The sequence below is a fragment of the Anolis carolinensis genome, chromosome 5 (genome assembly GCF_035594765.1).
Source record: "Anolis carolinensis isolate JA03-04 chromosome 5, rAnoCar3.1.pri, whole genome shotgun sequence".
NCBI classification, from domain to species: domain Eukaryota; kingdom Metazoa; phylum Chordata; class Lepidosauria; order Squamata; family Dactyloidae; genus Anolis; species Anolis carolinensis.
In genome coordinates this window covers 90,998,381-91,017,009 of record NC_085845.1, presented here as the reverse complement: position 1 = coordinate 91,017,009, position 18,629 = coordinate 90,998,381, and the positions used below count along the sequence as shown (strand labels likewise).

The following is an 18,629-nucleotide window of genomic DNA, read 5'->3' as shown; positions in this document are numbered from 1 at the left end:
TAATTCCTTTAGAAATCGGCCGGGTCAGGATTAATCTATCCGGTCACTTCATTGTTTCAATAGCTCCCGCCTCCTCCTCTCTGATTGGCCCGAGGGGGGACAAAAAGCGGCTCCCCATTGGGCCAGCAGAGCAAGGCGGGAAACGAAAGCCCACCTCGTTCAACCTCTCAGCCTATCCGCGATCAGATGGGCGGGGGAGCAGGGCGGGAAATTCAAAGGGCTGTCAGACCGAAACATTGTATAAATATGGCTTTATTTGAAACATGTGTTACGCTAGTAGATTGAATGATCGCTATTAGCGTCCTTTTCAGCTGAATTGCTCAATAAAAACTCCTTGGCGGATTTTCCTTCATCTTTGGCGGACCTTCTTCATTTCAGGCTTCAGGTTGTATGGCGGCTTATATTCTCCTTTTGGCTTCGCCAAGGTCCGTTCCCTCAGGACCGGGTCGGGTCTCTCCTTAAGGGCCCGATCCCCTAAAGTGCGGTTGACAACAGTAAGACCACTGTTTCTTGATTTCTGAGAAGCAATTGAGGCTATTCTAGCACTGGGTACAAAGGCTACAAATGGTGATCTCAAGGAAAGCTATGGTAGTTTTCCTTGCTGCTTTTTTTTTGGGGGGGGGGGGAGGTAAGCAAAATCCATGCCCCACCATTTATGAGAATGGAAACATTGTATGTGTTGAACTGCTATGTATTTACAAACACTATGTTGAGTTGTCGAGTGAATTGAAAGACCATAGACTCCTTAATCAGGAGTCCTCGAAGATTTTTAAGCAACGTGACAGTTCATAGTCCCTGAGACTGTTGGGAGGGGGGGGGGGGGCAGACTATAGTCTGAAAAAAACATAAATTCCTATTCACTGTACACATTTCATTTGTAGTGCAAAGAAACATGTAAAAACAATATAATATTTAAAATGAAGTACAATTTTAATCAACATAAACTTACCAGTATTTCAATGGGAAGTATGAATCTGCTTTTGGTTGATGAGATTGTCAAGTTAGTTAGGATTGTTGCTGTTGTGTGCCTTAAAGTCATTTCAGACTTAGGGCGATCCTAAATCTAAAGTTTAGGGCGAGGGCTGGGTCAATGACCTTGGAGGGCTGCATCCGCCTGCAGGCCTTGGTTTGGGAATCCCTGCTCTTAATAGTAGTTTGATGTGCAGAAAGACAAGCTTTTCACTGCATGGAGATAAACACAATTGCGTCTCAATGGAAAAGGGATACCACAAGAGTGAGCAGCTGAAAAAACAAACCATCATAGCATATAAAGCAGGCTGTCCCCATTTGCAATCAGAATAAGGGCTTCCCAGCCACAGATGTAAGCAGTAATAGGATTAGATTGCCAGGACTTACATTTTAAGACAACTATAGTAAGTGGCTATATTGCAGACAAAAGGAATTGTAACCTAAAATAAGTTTTCCACACTCTACAGGATGCTAGAGGAGTCTCCCGTTTGTACTTCCATGCTTATAGGCATCATCTATTAATCCAGGAGAAACATGTGAAATGTAATTGACTTCTGTAAATAAGGTTAACAATCAATTCAGACAGGAAGCATAAGAACTGAAAAATAAAGAAAAGGAGCAAAAGAAAAGAAAGAACTGGCCCACCCTAGGAAAAATACTCCACTTTAATGAACTGTGGTTTTCTGAATATTTTTGTGGAAGCCCTTGAAACAATAATGCAGATATGGGATAAGAAAATGACAAGCCTATGAGAAACTTACTCTGAGGCTACAAAAGTCTCTCCAACTCTTGAGTAACCAAAAGTACACTAAAACAAACGTAAGATGATTTCAAAACCCCTGGGACCGAACCAGAGAGCCAGTGTGGTGAAGTGGTTTGGGCATTAGACTATCACTCTGGAAACCAGGTTTTGAATTCCTGCTCAACTATGAACCCTGGATGATCTTGGGCAAGTCACACTTTTTCAGCCTCAAATTGTCTCACACCAGAAGTGATATACAGTTTCTCAAGTCACTCCTGACAAGAAAAAAAAAAAGCCGCAAAGGATGGCAAGGATAACTATCCACCTCAAATAAATCTTGCCAAATAAACCTCATGACAGGATCACCTTATAGTCACCATAAGTCATAAATGTTATAAAGTCATGTTACAACAAGAGCAAGGACTGAACCAATGCTGGCCTCAAGCAGACAAACAGCAATCCTTTCTGAAACCAAGATATTTAAATTAACTGGCAAAGAAGAAGAAACTGGCTAATAAAATGCCTATTTTCATGTCTTATTATGAGAATTGCCTTTCTGAAGCCAGTGCTCAGGAACTAAGAGTCTTGGGGATTTAATGGAATCAAAGATTATCCTTTCCATGAAAACAATCTGTGTTCCATCCTCGCTCAGTCTAGCGGAATAAACTAGTTCATTGTACTCAAAAAAGTAAACAACTTGATACTAATCCAAACACCAATATCAAATGCATTCTTATATTAACTGAAATACATGAGCAATGTATTCAGTTATCAGTACCACATAAACTTTTCTCAAATTTGCATTTTATATTTTTATCTGTTAACTATGTACCTTAAAATCTACACAAGGATAAGATTTTTAAAGGAAGGGACATAAACAGGTTTGTCTCTACAACAAAATGTTGTACTTTGATAAGTGAAAAATAAAACATTTGTTTCCCTTGCTCCCAGTGTGCTCAGGGAAATTTTTGGCTAAAATCTAAAACCCTCATGTCATCTCATAGAGCCTCATCATTCCACAGCATCGTGCCATGGCAGTTAAAGTGGTGTTGAGTTGCATGAACTTTATAGTGTTGATGCAGGTGAATATATTTCCATTAAAAGGGGTTCTTTTAATGGAATATAATTAAATAATGTAAGCAAAGTTGATTCCCTTCCCCACAAGTAGCCTGGAGTCTGAGTTAACACAAAAGCACTGGAGGGTATGGCTTTCATGTAGCTGGTTTAACAAACCTGTTTGTGGTTTTAATCTCCAATAGGCCAAACTCTCTCCTCTAATAGGCTCAGCACTCTAGGTAGCTCTTTAAAACTTCATGCAAAACCCCACTGCCTCAGAGTTGAAGATTTCTGGAAGGAGAGTAATTATCTCATGGGTGAAAGAAAGCAAAGAACAAGAGGAAAGAAGGCAGCCCTTTGCCTACTTCTCCCATACCAGAAAACATATTTTCATATAAAAGTCATTTCATCAGTAGGAATTACCTTGGATTCCAGTAAACCATAAGGTGACCTTGGATTTCAGATTCAAAATGAATTTCTTTGGAGTGTAGAACAAGTAAGCGGCAAAACCCATCATATTCTGCATTCTACTTCCATTTTCTACACATTTGTTTCCATTTCAGTTATTATTTGGTCTTTTCTGCTTGCTTTGCATGAAACACTGATGTAACACCTGCTATTAGTTAGAAATGTTCTTTTGCATTTCAGTCAAAGTTCCATGTATGTACAGGTGGAAAAGATCCCAACTAAATTTACTTATCATCCTGTAGGGGCTTTGTGTGGAATAATCAAATGAGCCTTTAAAAGAGAAAACAAATGGACATGAAAGTCCAAAGTCTTCTTGCTGGAAAACATTTCATAAGGCCTGGGGTAGAGAGGTAAATCAACACTGAAAAACAATCATGTTCCGTATGTTTTATTCATAATTAAAACATTAGATTAAAACTAAATTAGTTACAACATCAAAACAAATGAACCAGGCCTAGCTGTGACGTATGTGCATGGAAGTTACGTTCATGCAGGTGCAGATGTTTGGAAAAGCCAGATCCTGTCGTGAAAAACAAGCCTTTGATTGCATAATTCACTTACAACATATACTGCTCAATCAGTTTATATATCAAAACCTTGACTTTTTTCTTGCATGAGACCAGACAAGGTGAGAACCCATTTACAGGACCGTGTCAGAGTGGGAATTACTAAACAACCTGCATCTCTGGAGAAGCTGGACAAACTGCTCTAAAGTGTCTGGCTGGCTCGCACTATAATTATTTCCTGAAAGCCGAATATAATCCCAACCTGTAGAAGAGGCAAAGAGTTGAATATTTTAGTTCCTGGTTCAGTGATGGTGAGGGGAGCTGCTTAGGCAAATAAATAGGGAGACAAAGAGTGCATCTACCCTATAGAATGAATGCAGTTTGACAACACTTTAACTGCCATGACTCAATATCAGACAAGGCTAAAGACCTTGTAAAGCTATATTTCCTAGAATTCCTTAGCAATTGAGCCATGGCAGTGAAAGCGGAGCCCCCGGTGGCGCAGTGGGTTAAACTGCTAAGCTACTGAATTTCCTGACCGAAAGACTGGCGGTTCAAATCTGAAGAGCAGAGTGAGCTCCTGCTGTCAGCTCCAGCTTCTGCCAACCTAGCAGTTTGGAAACATGTAAATGTGAGTAGATCAATAGGTACCTTTCTGGCAGGAAGGTAACGCATTCCATGTAGTCATGCTGGCCACATGACTTTGGAGGTGTCTATGGACAACGCGGCTCTCCAGCTTAGAAATGGAGATGAGCACCATCTCCATACGACTAGACTTAACGTCAGGAGAAAACCTTTATTTACCTTTACCTAATGAAAGTGATGTCAAACTGCACTGTAGATGAAAAAGAAATCATATACACACACAGTGCAGCATAAAAGGTGTGGAGTGAGGTCAGGGTTGATATCCAGGCACAAATTCACTCCTTACAGCACTCAGAACCACAGCTGATGTGCTACTTTCCCAAGGATAAAACTGCCAGGACAAAAACAGCCTTAACGGTTTTTCTGGTACCCTTGAACCCTCATAAGAGATGGGTAATAATTCTGCGCTTATTGCACCTACAGAGAAAAACACAGATGTTATTGTTGTCTTTGTTGTCTGGAGACGCTCTTAAAGGATTTAATCTCCTTCTGCTGCCAGCTAATATCCAAGGTCTCACTGAATAATGTTTAACAGAACTGTGGATAAAAATAGAAGCTTTACTTTTAGCCTCCAAATTTAATAACAAGTGTTAGAACAGGCTACTTTTCCTCACGCATCCAAAGAATACTAATACAGATGAGCAGGTTGCACCCCTACAGCCAAATAGAGAGGGAAGTAAGGTTAATACACATATCCTTGAGCTCAGATTTTAGGTCCACTTTTCCAAAAGAAAACCTTAAGCATCAAGCACACATTCCTGAGAGTAAGAATAGTGGAGCTTATTTCCAAGGGAAAAAGTGAACAGGAGTGTGCCGTAATTGTGCTATATATATATATATATATATATATATATATATATATATATATTTAAAAACCCTCAACATAAATATTTCTTCATTCCCTCACCCTCAACAAATGTGCATTTCTGTCAGGGTTTTGAAAGAGATCGACCTCAGAAGAATGTCTTACCCAGGCCAGCTGCAATACACACAGAGGGGAAAAAGCACTTACTACCAGTTTTACTGGAAGGAAAAAGGCTGTTTTAAATTTCCAGAGATATCTGGAAAGCTGGCAAGAGATTCAGTGAAGTAAGGAAAACAAAAGTAATCCCAAATGAGAGAATGTTTTAAAATTTATTTTAGGTTTTTCTCCACTTACGAATGCAGTTAAGAATGCATGATCTTATTGTATTACGATCAACTCTTCAGCTCAGCTAAAAGGAAGTCACTTAAGGAATGATATTCTAAAATATCATGAATGAAGTCCACTGAAGATATGCAAATAGCCAAAGCAAGTTGATTAAAAAGGCCATCCCTCTTTTAGAACAATTAGCTGCCAACCTATTAATGTTGAATTCTGTGAAATTAGCTCGCAAGTAAACTGTCTTGAGGGCCATGGTGGTGTAGCAGGTTAAACCGCTAAGCTGCAGAACTTGCTGACCAAAAGGTTGGTAGTTCAAATCTGCAGGACAGGGTGAGCTCCTGTTGTTAGCCGCAGCTTCTGCCAACCTAGCAGTTCGAAAACAGGCAAATGTGAGTAGACCAATAGGTAGTAGGATAGTTCTGAAGGATAGTAACAGTACTCTAGGCAGTCATATCAGCCACATGACCTAGGAGACGTCTACGGACAATGCCGGCTCTTCGGCTTAGAAATGGAAATGAGCACCATCCCACAGAGTCAGACTCAACTAGATTTAATGTCAAGGGGAAACCTCTACCTTTAAACAGACTACACACAGGATTACTGATTAAGGGAGCATCTATATTATAGAATTAATGCAGTCTGACACAACTTTAACTGCTATGGTTCAATCTAGAATCCCAGAACTTGTAGTTTCAGCCTTCTCTGCTAAATAGTCCTGATACCTTCCCAAAATACAGTTCCCATGATTCCAAAACATTGAGCCATAGCAGTTACAGTGATGTCAAACTGATGTAATTCTATCATGTAGATACATAATTTCTCTTCCATCCCCAATATTTATCGCATACACAAAACCCCACTGAAACATGCTAATGGCCTCTTCTTATACAATCCACATACAGTAATGAATGAAATTGCATCTGGTGAATCTGGTCACTTGACTTTCAGTTTTTATGTATGTAATCTAGCTATAATAATGGCTTCATTTTTTCAAAGTGCATTCTTTCTTGTAAACCCTGCAAGTCCTTCAGTCCTCTCAAAACTATATTGCAAATGATACAAATTTTCCTTGATTTCTTGAAGGGTTTAATGGACTGTTGAATGCTTTTTAGCAAAAGGAATTTTACTTAAATGCCAGTGCTCCGTTGTTTCTTTAGTTTGTCCATGGGCAAACATTTTCCACACTATAAAAAACACTGACAGATTTTTTTAATGAAGATTTGTTTTTGCACAACAATTACTTTTCTACCTCTGGGCATGTCCACTTCTCTTACAGTCCATTGTACCATAAAAGTATGAAAAATGTAAGCAGATTGAAAATCTGGTGGTTCGTTTAGGTAATATAAGAGCTGCTTCGACATGTCTTCTTCTTTTTAAAAATAAATAATGCTGGTATGCAACTCAGTGTTGCCTGTGGCAAAATTAGGCAATTATATTGTGCTGCTCAATGTTCATCGTTGGCATAACCTCGGCAGCTTGGTCCTATGATACAATGCGCTGGATCACAGCTGTGAGGATGCAAGTCTCAACATCAGTGCAAAAGGACAAGGGAAACTCCATGGTTGAGATTTCCTATTGATACTGTGAGGCTGCAAAACTATGTTGTTATATGGGGTGTTGTGTGGTTTCCAGGCTGTTGTTATCTTAATGAGAAAAGTGAAAGGAGCATCAGTAGGAAAGGAGTATGGCAGAGGGTCAGGCTGGATAGCCCTTGTGCTGTCTTCAATCCTATGATTCCACAACAACTCTTAAATGGTAGTTATTATTTATGCACATACTTATTTTACACTTACACCAGCTTCATTCTCCACTTGATGTTTCAATTGGGACAGCGAATGGTGGCTAAAGGAATTTGTATAGCAGCTAAACCAATCTTCAACCCAAGAAGCTTATGTGGCTCTGATTACCTAATTCTGCAAAGCATTTTAAGTGCTCTTGGTGTATTCCTATAGCAGCCATTCTCTTTTCCTGTGAGTGTATAAAAATCAAAGGACAGTAGTATTCCAACACTGTGTTTCAAAGAGGAAAGAAATAAACAACACAGACCTTCCAAATATATACATATATCTAATACCATGTTTAGACTTGGGCATTTCTTTTCTCTGAAAGATGCATGTTCTAATGCGACACATTTACATCGTAGATATCAAATGCAAAGACAAAAAATTAACTCTTCAGATCTCAAACTGAAAACCGTGACATTAATACTACGTCTCATGCACAATCATTACCAGCTTATATTTCTTTCAACTTAGAGGACACGTGGAATATTAAAGAGGCAGTGCTAACAATATCTATTCTCCATAACATTTATATTTTTCTATTTATATTGTCACCTTCAGACTGGAACTGAAAGTGACAAACACAGGGTTCCCATCAGGTCTCTCACCCAGGTGCAGGCAAATTCAACAAGGTTATTGTTTCCCTCTTGTCCATATGGATACGCGCATTTGCACACACATATGCACACACATGTGCACAATGTTGCAAATATTTATATTTGTAATCATACATCTAAACTGGATAGAAGAAAAGCTAATAGAACAGGGCTTCACAAGGCTCTCTATGTGCATATCTATACTGATACTAGAATGCAGCTTTGAACTGGTTTGAGAGAACTAGTTTCACTGTGTAGCTGATTAGACTGACAGGTCTGGAACCTATTTAAGACCAAATAAATGATTGCATTAACTACAGAAGTTGGCTTCAAACTTTTGTGCCATGGGAGATGATGATGATGATGAGTATCTTTATTTATATCCTGCTAACAATCATACAATCTAATAAAAATGTAAAGCAAAACAAATGCAAAAATTAAAAAAAACACAATTGGTTAAACCCTTGTGAACTGATCTGAAGGTTGGGTTGCTAACTTGAAGGTTGCCGGTTCGAATCCTCGGGACAGGGTGAGCTTCCGTCTGTCAGCTCTAGCTTGTGGGGTCTTGAGAGAAACCTCCCAGTAACACATCCTGATGTCCCCTGGGCAACGTCTCGGTAGACGGCCAATTCTCTCACACCAGGAGCAACTTGCAGTATGTTCTCAAGTTGCTTCTGACACGATTAATAAAACTTTACTCAGATATTTGAATGGTTTCTTCATTTTTTTTCATAAGAGCTAAGTTAAGGTACTCACTGTGGATAAGTTGACCCAGTTTTTGAGGAGAATGTATTTTTGACTAAAATTTCTACATGTATCCATGAGTATATAGGGTAATTGTCTTCTTTGTGAACATTCAGAGACATCTGTCTACCTTCACTCTCTTGGCATAACACTAGTGCTAGGTATCCAGAATTATTTTCCCTGAAGCTTTCTTGCATCAGAAGCCAAAGTCGTCTGGTATAATCTGGCCAAATGGATCCGAATATGTTTTTATGGATGCAAACTAAACTGTTGTTACTGTGTTTGTTTAAAAGAACCAAACACTATTCCTCCAAAAATGTTAATTCTGGCAAAAAACACAAATTGTCCGAAATTCCGAGTTAGAGGGATATTGAGTATTTCTGAAGTAACTCTCTAAAGAACAACAACACATATCCTTGTGCTTGTAAAACTGCAATGACTGATAATGACTGAAAGCTAAATACTCTATTTGTTTTCACAGGCCAGATGTAAATATGGTAACTGCAGTGAAAGGGTGTGTATGTGTGTTTGGAAATGCTGACTGGGCACAAGAGTCTGGCTAAGCAAAGATGTGAGTAGAGGACACAAAGCTAAACTTGACATGACAGTATCTTATCCCTGCAGCCATTCTGCCTTCTACACAGAAAAAACATCCGAAGACTTTATTCAGACCTTTACAGATCATTCTGCATATATTTTCTTGAATCTTCTGGGATATTTCATCCTCCTTTTGCCTGATGAAAGACTATTAGGATATTAAAAGAGCTTTCTGTTAAAATACCCAAAAGGTTCCCCTGAAAGCTGATAAGGAGAAACTATCAGTCATAAAAGAAGAAGAAAAAAGAAAAGATTGCTAATCTTCAACATTCCTTGAACAAAGGATCATTTTAGAAACTCAATCAAGTATCAATGTTTAATGTGCAGCCTTCTGACATTCATCCAAATCTAAGTTTTAATTCTAAGGCAGATTCAATTCTAAACTGAGAAAGAACAGATGAAATCTGACAAGCTGAGAGACAGACACAAAACGATATTGAAAATAAAAATAGACAGGTATTGTTTCACTTGACAAGGAAGAAGAGGGGAACTTTTCTCCAACCATGACACAATGCTTCTTCCTTTTCATTCTCTCTTTTTTTTTAGTAAATTATTAAGTACCACCATGTTCTTTAAATATCATAATTTCAAAGGCAGGGCCCACAATCTGGAGTCCCGAGACTACAATAGCAATTACTAACATGATTCATGCATAAAAAATCTCTCTAGTTGAAATTTGAATGGTACTCTCCTTGGGGCAGGGGCACGTCTGTTGTTTTTAATGATGATTCTACTGCTGTTTCACTTATTTGTAAAGGAACTTTATATTGCTACATTAAAAACATCATTTTTATACCATGAAAAGGGGGGAGGGTTGAACTATGTTGCGTCTTTATGAGAAAAGGCAAAATTTCTGATGAAGATGATGACAGCAATTTCAGTCCACCTACAAAACTGTTGATTTAGTATAATGGCAATATATTCCTCAATTATTTTGACAACTCCAATCCAATGTCTCCTTACTTTGAAATAACTGTTTCTAATTTTTATTGTAGTTTATATCAAAGAAAATATTAAGCCTACATCAATTTAAGTTTGGTAACGGGAAAGCCCTCATGATGCACTTTATGGCCTGGTGCCATTTGGGGGAGGTTGGACCACGGATGATGGGATTTTGGCTTCCTGAGAGCACTGCGACTCCCACCAATGACGAATCAGTACCAAACTTGGTACACAGAGGCCCCATTACCCACTCTATATCCTGGTGTGGTTTGGAAGAGTTTGGACCATGGATGATGGAACTTGCATATGGGAGTTGTAGTTCACCTGCACCCACTGAACCCCGCTGACACTGGACCTGACCCAGATAGCAGGTTTTGAGATCCTTGTGCAATTCACTTTAAATTCTCTAGTTGAATATATGGTTATGCTATTTATAAATTAAAGAAGATACACTGAATATACAGTAGAGTCTCACTTATTCAGCATAAACGGGCCAGCAGAACGTTGGATAAGTGAATATGTTGGATAATAAGGAGGCATTAAGGAAAAGCCTTTTAAACATCAAATTAGGTTATGATTTTACAAATTAAGCACCAAAACATCATGTTATACAACAAATTTGACAGAAAACGTAGTTCAATACGCAGTAATGCTATGTAGTAATTACAGTATTTACAAATTTAGCACCAAAATACCACAACATTGAATACTGAAACATTGACTACTAAAAGGCAGACTGCGTTGAATAATCCAGAATGTTGGATAAGCGGATGTTGGATAAGTGAGACTCTACTGTAATATTACTGTATTCATTGGTCTAGCTATGGAATGCAATGTAAACTGAAAGAGAACTTGGAATATTGAATGTGTTGCCTGGTTTTTTATGGCCCTCCAATGATTTACAGTGGTACTATTTAATGTGGTAGCTCCCTTACCAGCTCCAGTTTGCAGGTCATTGGTTGCTGGTCAATCCCTGGCAAGTTTCAAGAAAAGAAAGAAACAACTGTAACCAATGGACACAAATATGGTGCCAGACCCCGGCACAATACAAACAACAACAATAATAACTATAACTACTGTACTATAATTGTCAGTCTCCCACACCACAGAGTATGAGAAAGTCCTAATAAACAATGTTTCCTGGCCATATAAATGGAAATAAATATATATAATTACAAACCAGAAGCATCTTTACTCTACACATTAATTAATTTCAAAACTATTTAATTATTATGATTCTTAACCAGAAAATTCTGAAAAGGATTACAAGTACTCATTCTGGTTATGTCTATTTACATCTCTATTCAAAGAGCTCAAGGTACTATATACATAGAGGTATTTATCTTAATTTATCTGCAGAACAACCCTGTAAAGTCAGTGGGCCTGAGAAATAATGACTGATCCAAAGTCAACCAGCTGGTTTAAAGGATGGGCAGGCACTCCAATCCTGGTTTCTTGATCCACTCTGTTCATGTCACTAGAGTGACTCACTTAAGCACAGATGTTGAGATTTTATTTCACCTTATTAGCTAGCTCCTGAAAAAAAAATCTTTCTTTCTCACATACAGTTAAGAAAGAGAGGAAGGACTGGTGCTTATGCGCTGTCACTTAATGAAATGCTAAATTAAGAATTACCCACAGGCTAAGCTTTTTTTAAATGCAAGAACTCTTACTTGAAAATAGTAGTCATAACAACAAATAAAATGAATAAAACAGGCATGTAGAAATATATTTGACTTTTTTTCCCTACTCCCATTGCAGCCCCCAGGCCAGAGGACATTTTGAACACCAGGAAATAACACGGCGTCTTGTGACAAATGGAATCTGGAACTCAATGCCACTGCTCATATGCAAAGACCCGAGGACCCAAACATACAATTTGCAGTGCAACCATATATTTAAAGATAAAAAGAAAAGCTTTAGCACACTTCATCACAAATGTAATAACCTTTTTAAAACATGCTAGTTCATCTTTCAAAGAGGCCCTAGGCTGAACAGCATGAGTGTGTGGATTGGGTAGAAAGGACTGTTACAAACTTAGGGTGCTACAAAACTGAGGATGCATCCATACCATAGAATTACCAGTAATACAATTTGATACTACTTTAACAACCATGGCTCAATACCAAGGGCTCTTTGAATGTACAGATTTGTGAGGCATTAACACTGTTTGGCAAAGAAAGCTAAAAATCTTGTATAATTACAAGTTCCATGATTCCATAACATGGAGCCATGACTTAAAGTAGTATCAAACTGTATCAATTCTACCATGCAGCTGTGTTCTGAATCTTACTGATCATTCCAATGAAGGTAGGCCCATTGAATCACCGGAACTTAGATTACTATGGACTCATTATCCAATGTGTCTATTCCATGGATTTCTCATTGAATTTGAACCCTACATTCTCTACTTGATGTTTTAATTTAGTAAAAAGAAAAATCCTATCAGTACTACAATAGATATACAACTATTTCACCTCTGTATGGGCAATGAAAGCTGTATAAGTCAATGGGCACCAATCAACATTTAAGAATACCTGCAAGACTACAGAGATAAGAGAAAAAATATTCTTAAGGGGTCAACAATTCCCTTCACATCATAGAAAAGTTGGAAAAGCATTGTGAAAAAAAAATGGGGTCATGGAAATAAAGCCTAAGAAACATTAATATCTACCTGCCCCATTTTCATTTTGTAACTTAGTATCTTATATACTGTATAGTGTGCTATAATCTATACACGCATCTCTCCAGCATAAAAATAAGTTTGTTGGACAAGGAGAGAGTAATGAAGTGTTCCCTCCCAATTGTGAAGTTTCTGGTTTTGAGACAGTAAGATTGCAGGAGAGCAAATGGGGATCCAAGAATAATACAGAATTCATATATAACCAAAAAATATTTAAGTATTTTAACATGGTAGTTAACATTTGTAATTTGGAAACTAGAGTTGCCAAAACTGAAGTGAGACAGATGACCAACTTTGATGTTGGTTGATGGAACATGTGGTTAAATACTTGCAGAGGGCATATGAAAGCATTTAGGAAAGGTGAAAAGTTGTTTGATAGGTTATGTGTTACATTAATCAATTGGAGGATTTGAAGCACCACTGCATCAAAAGCATTTCGAATTAAGATCCTGGATTCATTTACCAACACCACCCATCTCCAAAAGAAAACAAAATAAACACCTACACATTTGCAGCTGATCTGACCTGAAACAAACTGGTTGCCATGGCAGGATTATTTCATAGCAGCACACAGTAATGATCTCATTGAATTCACACTGTACCTCCCCCTTATTTATATGTAAAGGCTTCTGCCACAGCTAGCTAAAACTACTGTCAACCAGAAAAACTAAAGAATTCACCACAGTAAAAGAAGGTGATTAAGTGCTGGAACTTAACCATAGCTCACCTTTTCAATATTATTTTCAGATACCTATATCAACAAAGAGTTACTATATATACTCATGTATATATATACTAAAAAAATGACACCTCCCCCCCCCCCCCAAACTGGGTCAATTTATCCACAGGTCAATGTACTGTACTTTAACTCTTAGTTTATCTCTGTAGAACCTAAAAGTAGCACAAATCCTCTTTGCTCTGTCCATTTGGTGCAACTTCTGGCCCTTTCAAATGTCTAGAGGGAAAACAAGACAGGAGTGGCCAGGGGTGACACTTTGACTTATCCATGGGTGATATCAAAACCCATAATTCTTGCCCCAAAACCTACCCCCAGCATATACATAAGGTTGACTTATACAAATGTCTGTACAGTAACACATGTTATGATGTATTATTTCCATTGGTGAGAATGCCGTGAGAAAACTATTGGGGTAAACACTTGTATTTATTTGTAAGTTGGCTATTACCCATCTCAAGTTGCTGAATCACCATCTGACAAACGTCTGTAACCATCTGTGAAGTTCTTTCGGTTCACTGCAGTTCTGTGAAGTTCAATAAAAGACTTGGATTTTCAAGACACAACTTGAACAAGAGGCTTATCCCACAATGGCAACCAAAAGGGAACAGATGGGATACCGGGGAAAGTAAATGGGGTGCAATGGAAGCCATACAGAGATGCACAATGTCATTGTTAGACTTTATTATTTTCCTGTATCTCTTATCCACACCTACAAATCTCACCTCCAGCATAAACCCATTTAGTATTTTTTGGCAAATGACTGCATTACTCAGTTTTAGTCTCATATCATTTCTCAAAACAGCATAAATTATATTCAGCAACAATTCTACAAGTCTTCAACATACATTAAATACTAAAATGATACATAAATGCTAAGTGCTATATTGTTGTTATCTACTCCCACAACATAACACTAAATAAGAGAATTTGGGTTCAATTTAGGACACCATCATTATCTGGATGGAGCACATGTTTGCACAGAGCAGGTTTAAGGGGTTTAAGGTAAACAAGGTGATGTAAAACAAGTTCATTGTGAAGACAAAAAGTCTGAAAACTAGTGCATTAAAGGGAAAAACAGAAAAAAATAATTATTGAAATGATACATCATCCAGTTTTCATTCAGGTCTAGACTGCACTGTGATTAGAGTGGGGAGAGATAAATGATAAAGGGATTCATAATGACACTATTATTCTCTGATTTAAGACCTAATACGAGCAATATTGCTGAAAGAAAATGACTGAACTGCAATTGCTGAGTATTAAAATTGTCAGGCTTTTATGAAAGTAACACTCAGTGGAAAGGAAATTCAGTATTTATATTATCTGCTCTACAAATTGGTTTTTTGATTTTTTTCCATGCCCCCTTGTCAAACAAGAGAAGAGAAATTGATAATTTCTGAAAGAAGGATGATACAGAGGTGTCAAATTTATGGGCAGCCCTATGCATCAACACTTGTTTGTTTTTGACCCTGCTGAAGGCCCAACAGAGGATCAGAAACTGTCCTGCTTTTACACCCTGAGTGGGATTGCAAATAGCCAAAGACGGCTGGAAAATGGCAGTGCTTAGTTAATGGGCTATGTTTCGCTTGTGGGTCATAAGCCTTCAAGTCTGATCTGGCTAAGAGCAACACAGATCAAACAAGGCAAGGAGAAGACTTTGGCATTCCCTTGCCCAGTGAAATCTTCATTCAAGATCAGTGCTAAAGGAAAAACAGGTTTTCATATATATTTCCACCTGCCAACTCCATTTCCAATTAGCCCTTCAGCTAGGGCCAGATTCACAAATGCATGTTAATTGTTTATCTTCTCCACGTTTCATCTCTGACAGTATGAAATGGCTTGGGGCAAATCCAAATTGGGTGAAAATTATGACAGCTATACCTGGCAAGGTAAAGGTTTTCCCCTGATGTTAAGTCTAGTCAGGTATGACTCTGGGGGTGGATGCTCATCTCCATTTCTAAGATGAAGAACCGGTGTTGTCCGTAGACACCTAAAAGGTCATGTGGCCAGCATGACTGCATGGAGTGCTGTTACCTTCCTGCTGGAGCGGTACCTATTGATACATTCATATTTGCATGTTTCAAACTGCTAGGTTGGCAGAAGCTGAGGCTAACAGCAGGAGCTCACTCCGCTCCTCGGATTCAAACCACTGAACTTTCGGTCAGCAAGTTCTACAGCTCAGTGGCTAAACCCGCTGTGCCATCAGGGGCTCCCTGGTATTCTCACATTTAAATTTGCTGTTCACGTTACACTAGAAAACCACTCCCTTCTTGACTCAAAGCTGGCACCTTTTCTTTAGCCAGATATAATCAAATACTTGAATTTGTTTCAGGTACTGTTTCTGCTTTGGAAGAGCCCTCACCAGCTCTCAATGAAGCTACTTTCTTCCCATTTTCTCACTGATGCCCTTTTCTCTGATGTATAGATTTGCTAACTGGATAAGCTATAACTGGGTGGCATATCACATTCTATCAGCCTCAGAAGAAGGCAATAGAAAGCCTATTTGGAACAAATATTTCCAAAAAGTCTCCATGATAGATTTACTTTGGGTCACTGTGTGTTGGAAAGGACTTTGAGGCACACAACAACAATATTGAGGGTGAAGTATGGGTGATAGCGGCACACCAATAGTGTCCTCATGGAGGAATATTCACAGTCTTAACAACTCACACATTTGTGAGAGAGCCAAAGCAATTTAAAGCATATGAACCAGAAGGATCTTTTTAAACTACATTAAACACAAAAAGTGTTTAATTTTTTTTAAAAAATCCACGTTTTATAACGATTCAGAAGCATCAGAGATATGAATCCCCTACTACTTCATTTTTGCAATATTTACACATGTTTTCAACCCAATGCAGAAAAAAATAGATGTTCTTCCAGTTTTCTCTCAATATGTCCCAAAATGCCGTGGAGAGAACATTCTATACAGAAAAACATAGATTGGCAGAGGGGTTTGCCCACAATTTTTGGTCCACAAAAAAGAAAAATTATTTTACAATACTGAGTTAAATTTTACCAGATTCTCCTTAGTCTATTAATTTTCCTGTGGATATTTCCCAACTATTGGGGAAACCATGTTCTGGCCAAGAGATGTATATCAGTGAATATTCTTTCCATCCTTATGGTGCATTCTCAATTATGGGAAGAATGTATTTGTACTTCAAACCTAACCCATTAAACCCCAGTCTAGGCCCTTCCAGGCAAGCCCAAAAATGCAGGACCTGTCATACTTTTTCCAGAGGTGTCCAAACAACGCCTCCAGTAAAAGTGAATTAATTTGCGACAAAGAGGTAAACCCTGCTTTATTTTGAATTAGATACCCCATTACATCCAGGCCTTCCTGAAAGGCCTGGATCTGATGGGGTATTGTGCTTGTGGGGATTCACCAACAGGTAGTCCTGGGACTATCTAGGGGGGTGAGTCCCTGCAGCCATCTCACTTCTTCTTCCTTCCAAATGCCCGGAGGAGCGAGATGGTATCCACCTCCTCCCCCAAACCCCCCAAAAGAAGCCCTTAAAATGTAAAACAACTTACTAGGCCACCTTTAATGTACTGCTGGAGTCCTCCTGGCTTCTAGAAATGACGCGCCAGGAGACTGGGGGGGGGGGGGGGGGGACAAGAAGGAAAATCGCTCCTCGCTTCCCCCCCCCCCCACACACACACACACACCTGTCTCCTGACACGTCATTTCTACATGCTAGGACTCCAGCAGTACCTTAATGGTAGCCCGGTACGTTGTTTTACATTTTAAGGGCTTCTTTTGAGGGGTTTTGGGTAGTCCCATGCCATCCAGGTAATTACAGGGACACTCCCCAGAAAGCCTGGGTTTTGTGGGTGGGGATGAAGACCCAAATAATTGTTTGGCATATCTACAAACAGTACTTTAGTACCTTACTTCCAAACGAGTGTTTCACACTATGAAAACCTGCTTGGCAGGATATGTAGAACCATGGTTTGGGTGACACAAAGGAGAAGAAGAAGTGCACAAAGGGGAAGAGGAAAACGTAGCATGTATACCAATAAAAAATTCCCAAACCTTCCGTCATATTTAGGAAGACTGGGAATAATTTCATAGTATTTGAGGCAATGGGAGGTAATATTACATTATAGTATTACAATAATGGTGGATTCAGGGTAATGCAAAGTGGTAAATCAGGTCAAAGGAATACCAAAAGAGAAAATGTGAATGATGTGACATGATTTTTATGTGCTTACTGTTTCAGATATCAACAAACCTTATTTTGGAAATAAAACTTAGTGCCAGTTTTAAGACACTTCATTCTCAATTGACTTGACCATAGATGCAAATGGATAGCAGGTCAGATATAAAGAAGAAATGTTCCAGCTTTCCATGTGAGTAGTAAAATAAAGTAAACATTGAGTGCTCAGGAATTGAATTGATTTGACCTTCCCTTCTGGACATCCAGAGCCTTCTCTCACAAAACATTAGCAAATCTATCATTTCTGAGAGAAGACAGAGAATACAGTGCAGTGCCTAGGCCCTCCAGAGAAAGAATCTGGGTTGTCCTTGGAAGAAGCAAAAATAGGAAGGAAAGAGATACTAGTACAAAGCTGAACCAAGACGTCTCATCTGCAATTGTTTTAAGATGGATTCTGCAAGGACATTTCGTAAAATACATCTTAAGTAGTCTATCAAAAGGAGGTAACAAATACCTTTGCATCTCTTGTAGAATGATATGTAGTTGCCTCTCTACATTTGAAGTTTGATTTTTGCACTTTTTATTATTTTGGGTTTAATATGGTCTTTTTACTAATCTCTAGGTCTTTTGGTGCAATTCTGTGGTCAGATTGTGCCAAAAGATCTTAAGATTCCTAAAGAGATGCTCTTCCAGATATAAAATGTAGCACATTTTTATTTAGGGTTTTTTCACTTTTGTGTGAGCCCTGTGTCTCTATTATATCTAAAAGTTAGCCATTAATTGTACTCCACAGCAAGCTTCCTGCACTGAGTAATAAATGCTGACACTAAATAGAAAAAGCTGGCAAATAAGAT

The 18,629-nt window shown here is 38.5% G+C and overlaps 1 protein-coding gene across 2 annotated transcripts in view; it reads right to left on the bottom strand.

The window, feature by feature from the left end:
- camk1d (calcium/calmodulin dependent protein kinase ID) overlaps positions 1-18,629 on the bottom strand; it is a 281,944-nt gene that overhangs the window by 248,223 nt on the left and 15,092 nt on the right. Inside the window, exon 1 of one of the 2 annotated variants that reach the window (XM_008118830.3) lies at positions 3,191-5,196. The exons of the other annotated variant lie outside the window; for it this stretch is intronic. Within the exon in view, the coding sequence (XP_008117037.1) occupies positions 3,191-3,210 (20 nt within the window). The 5' untranslated portion in view covers positions 3,211-5,196. Of the gene's footprint in view, positions 1-3,190; positions 5,197-18,629 lie in introns of those variants that run through there. 2 annotated transcript variants of the gene reach the window in all.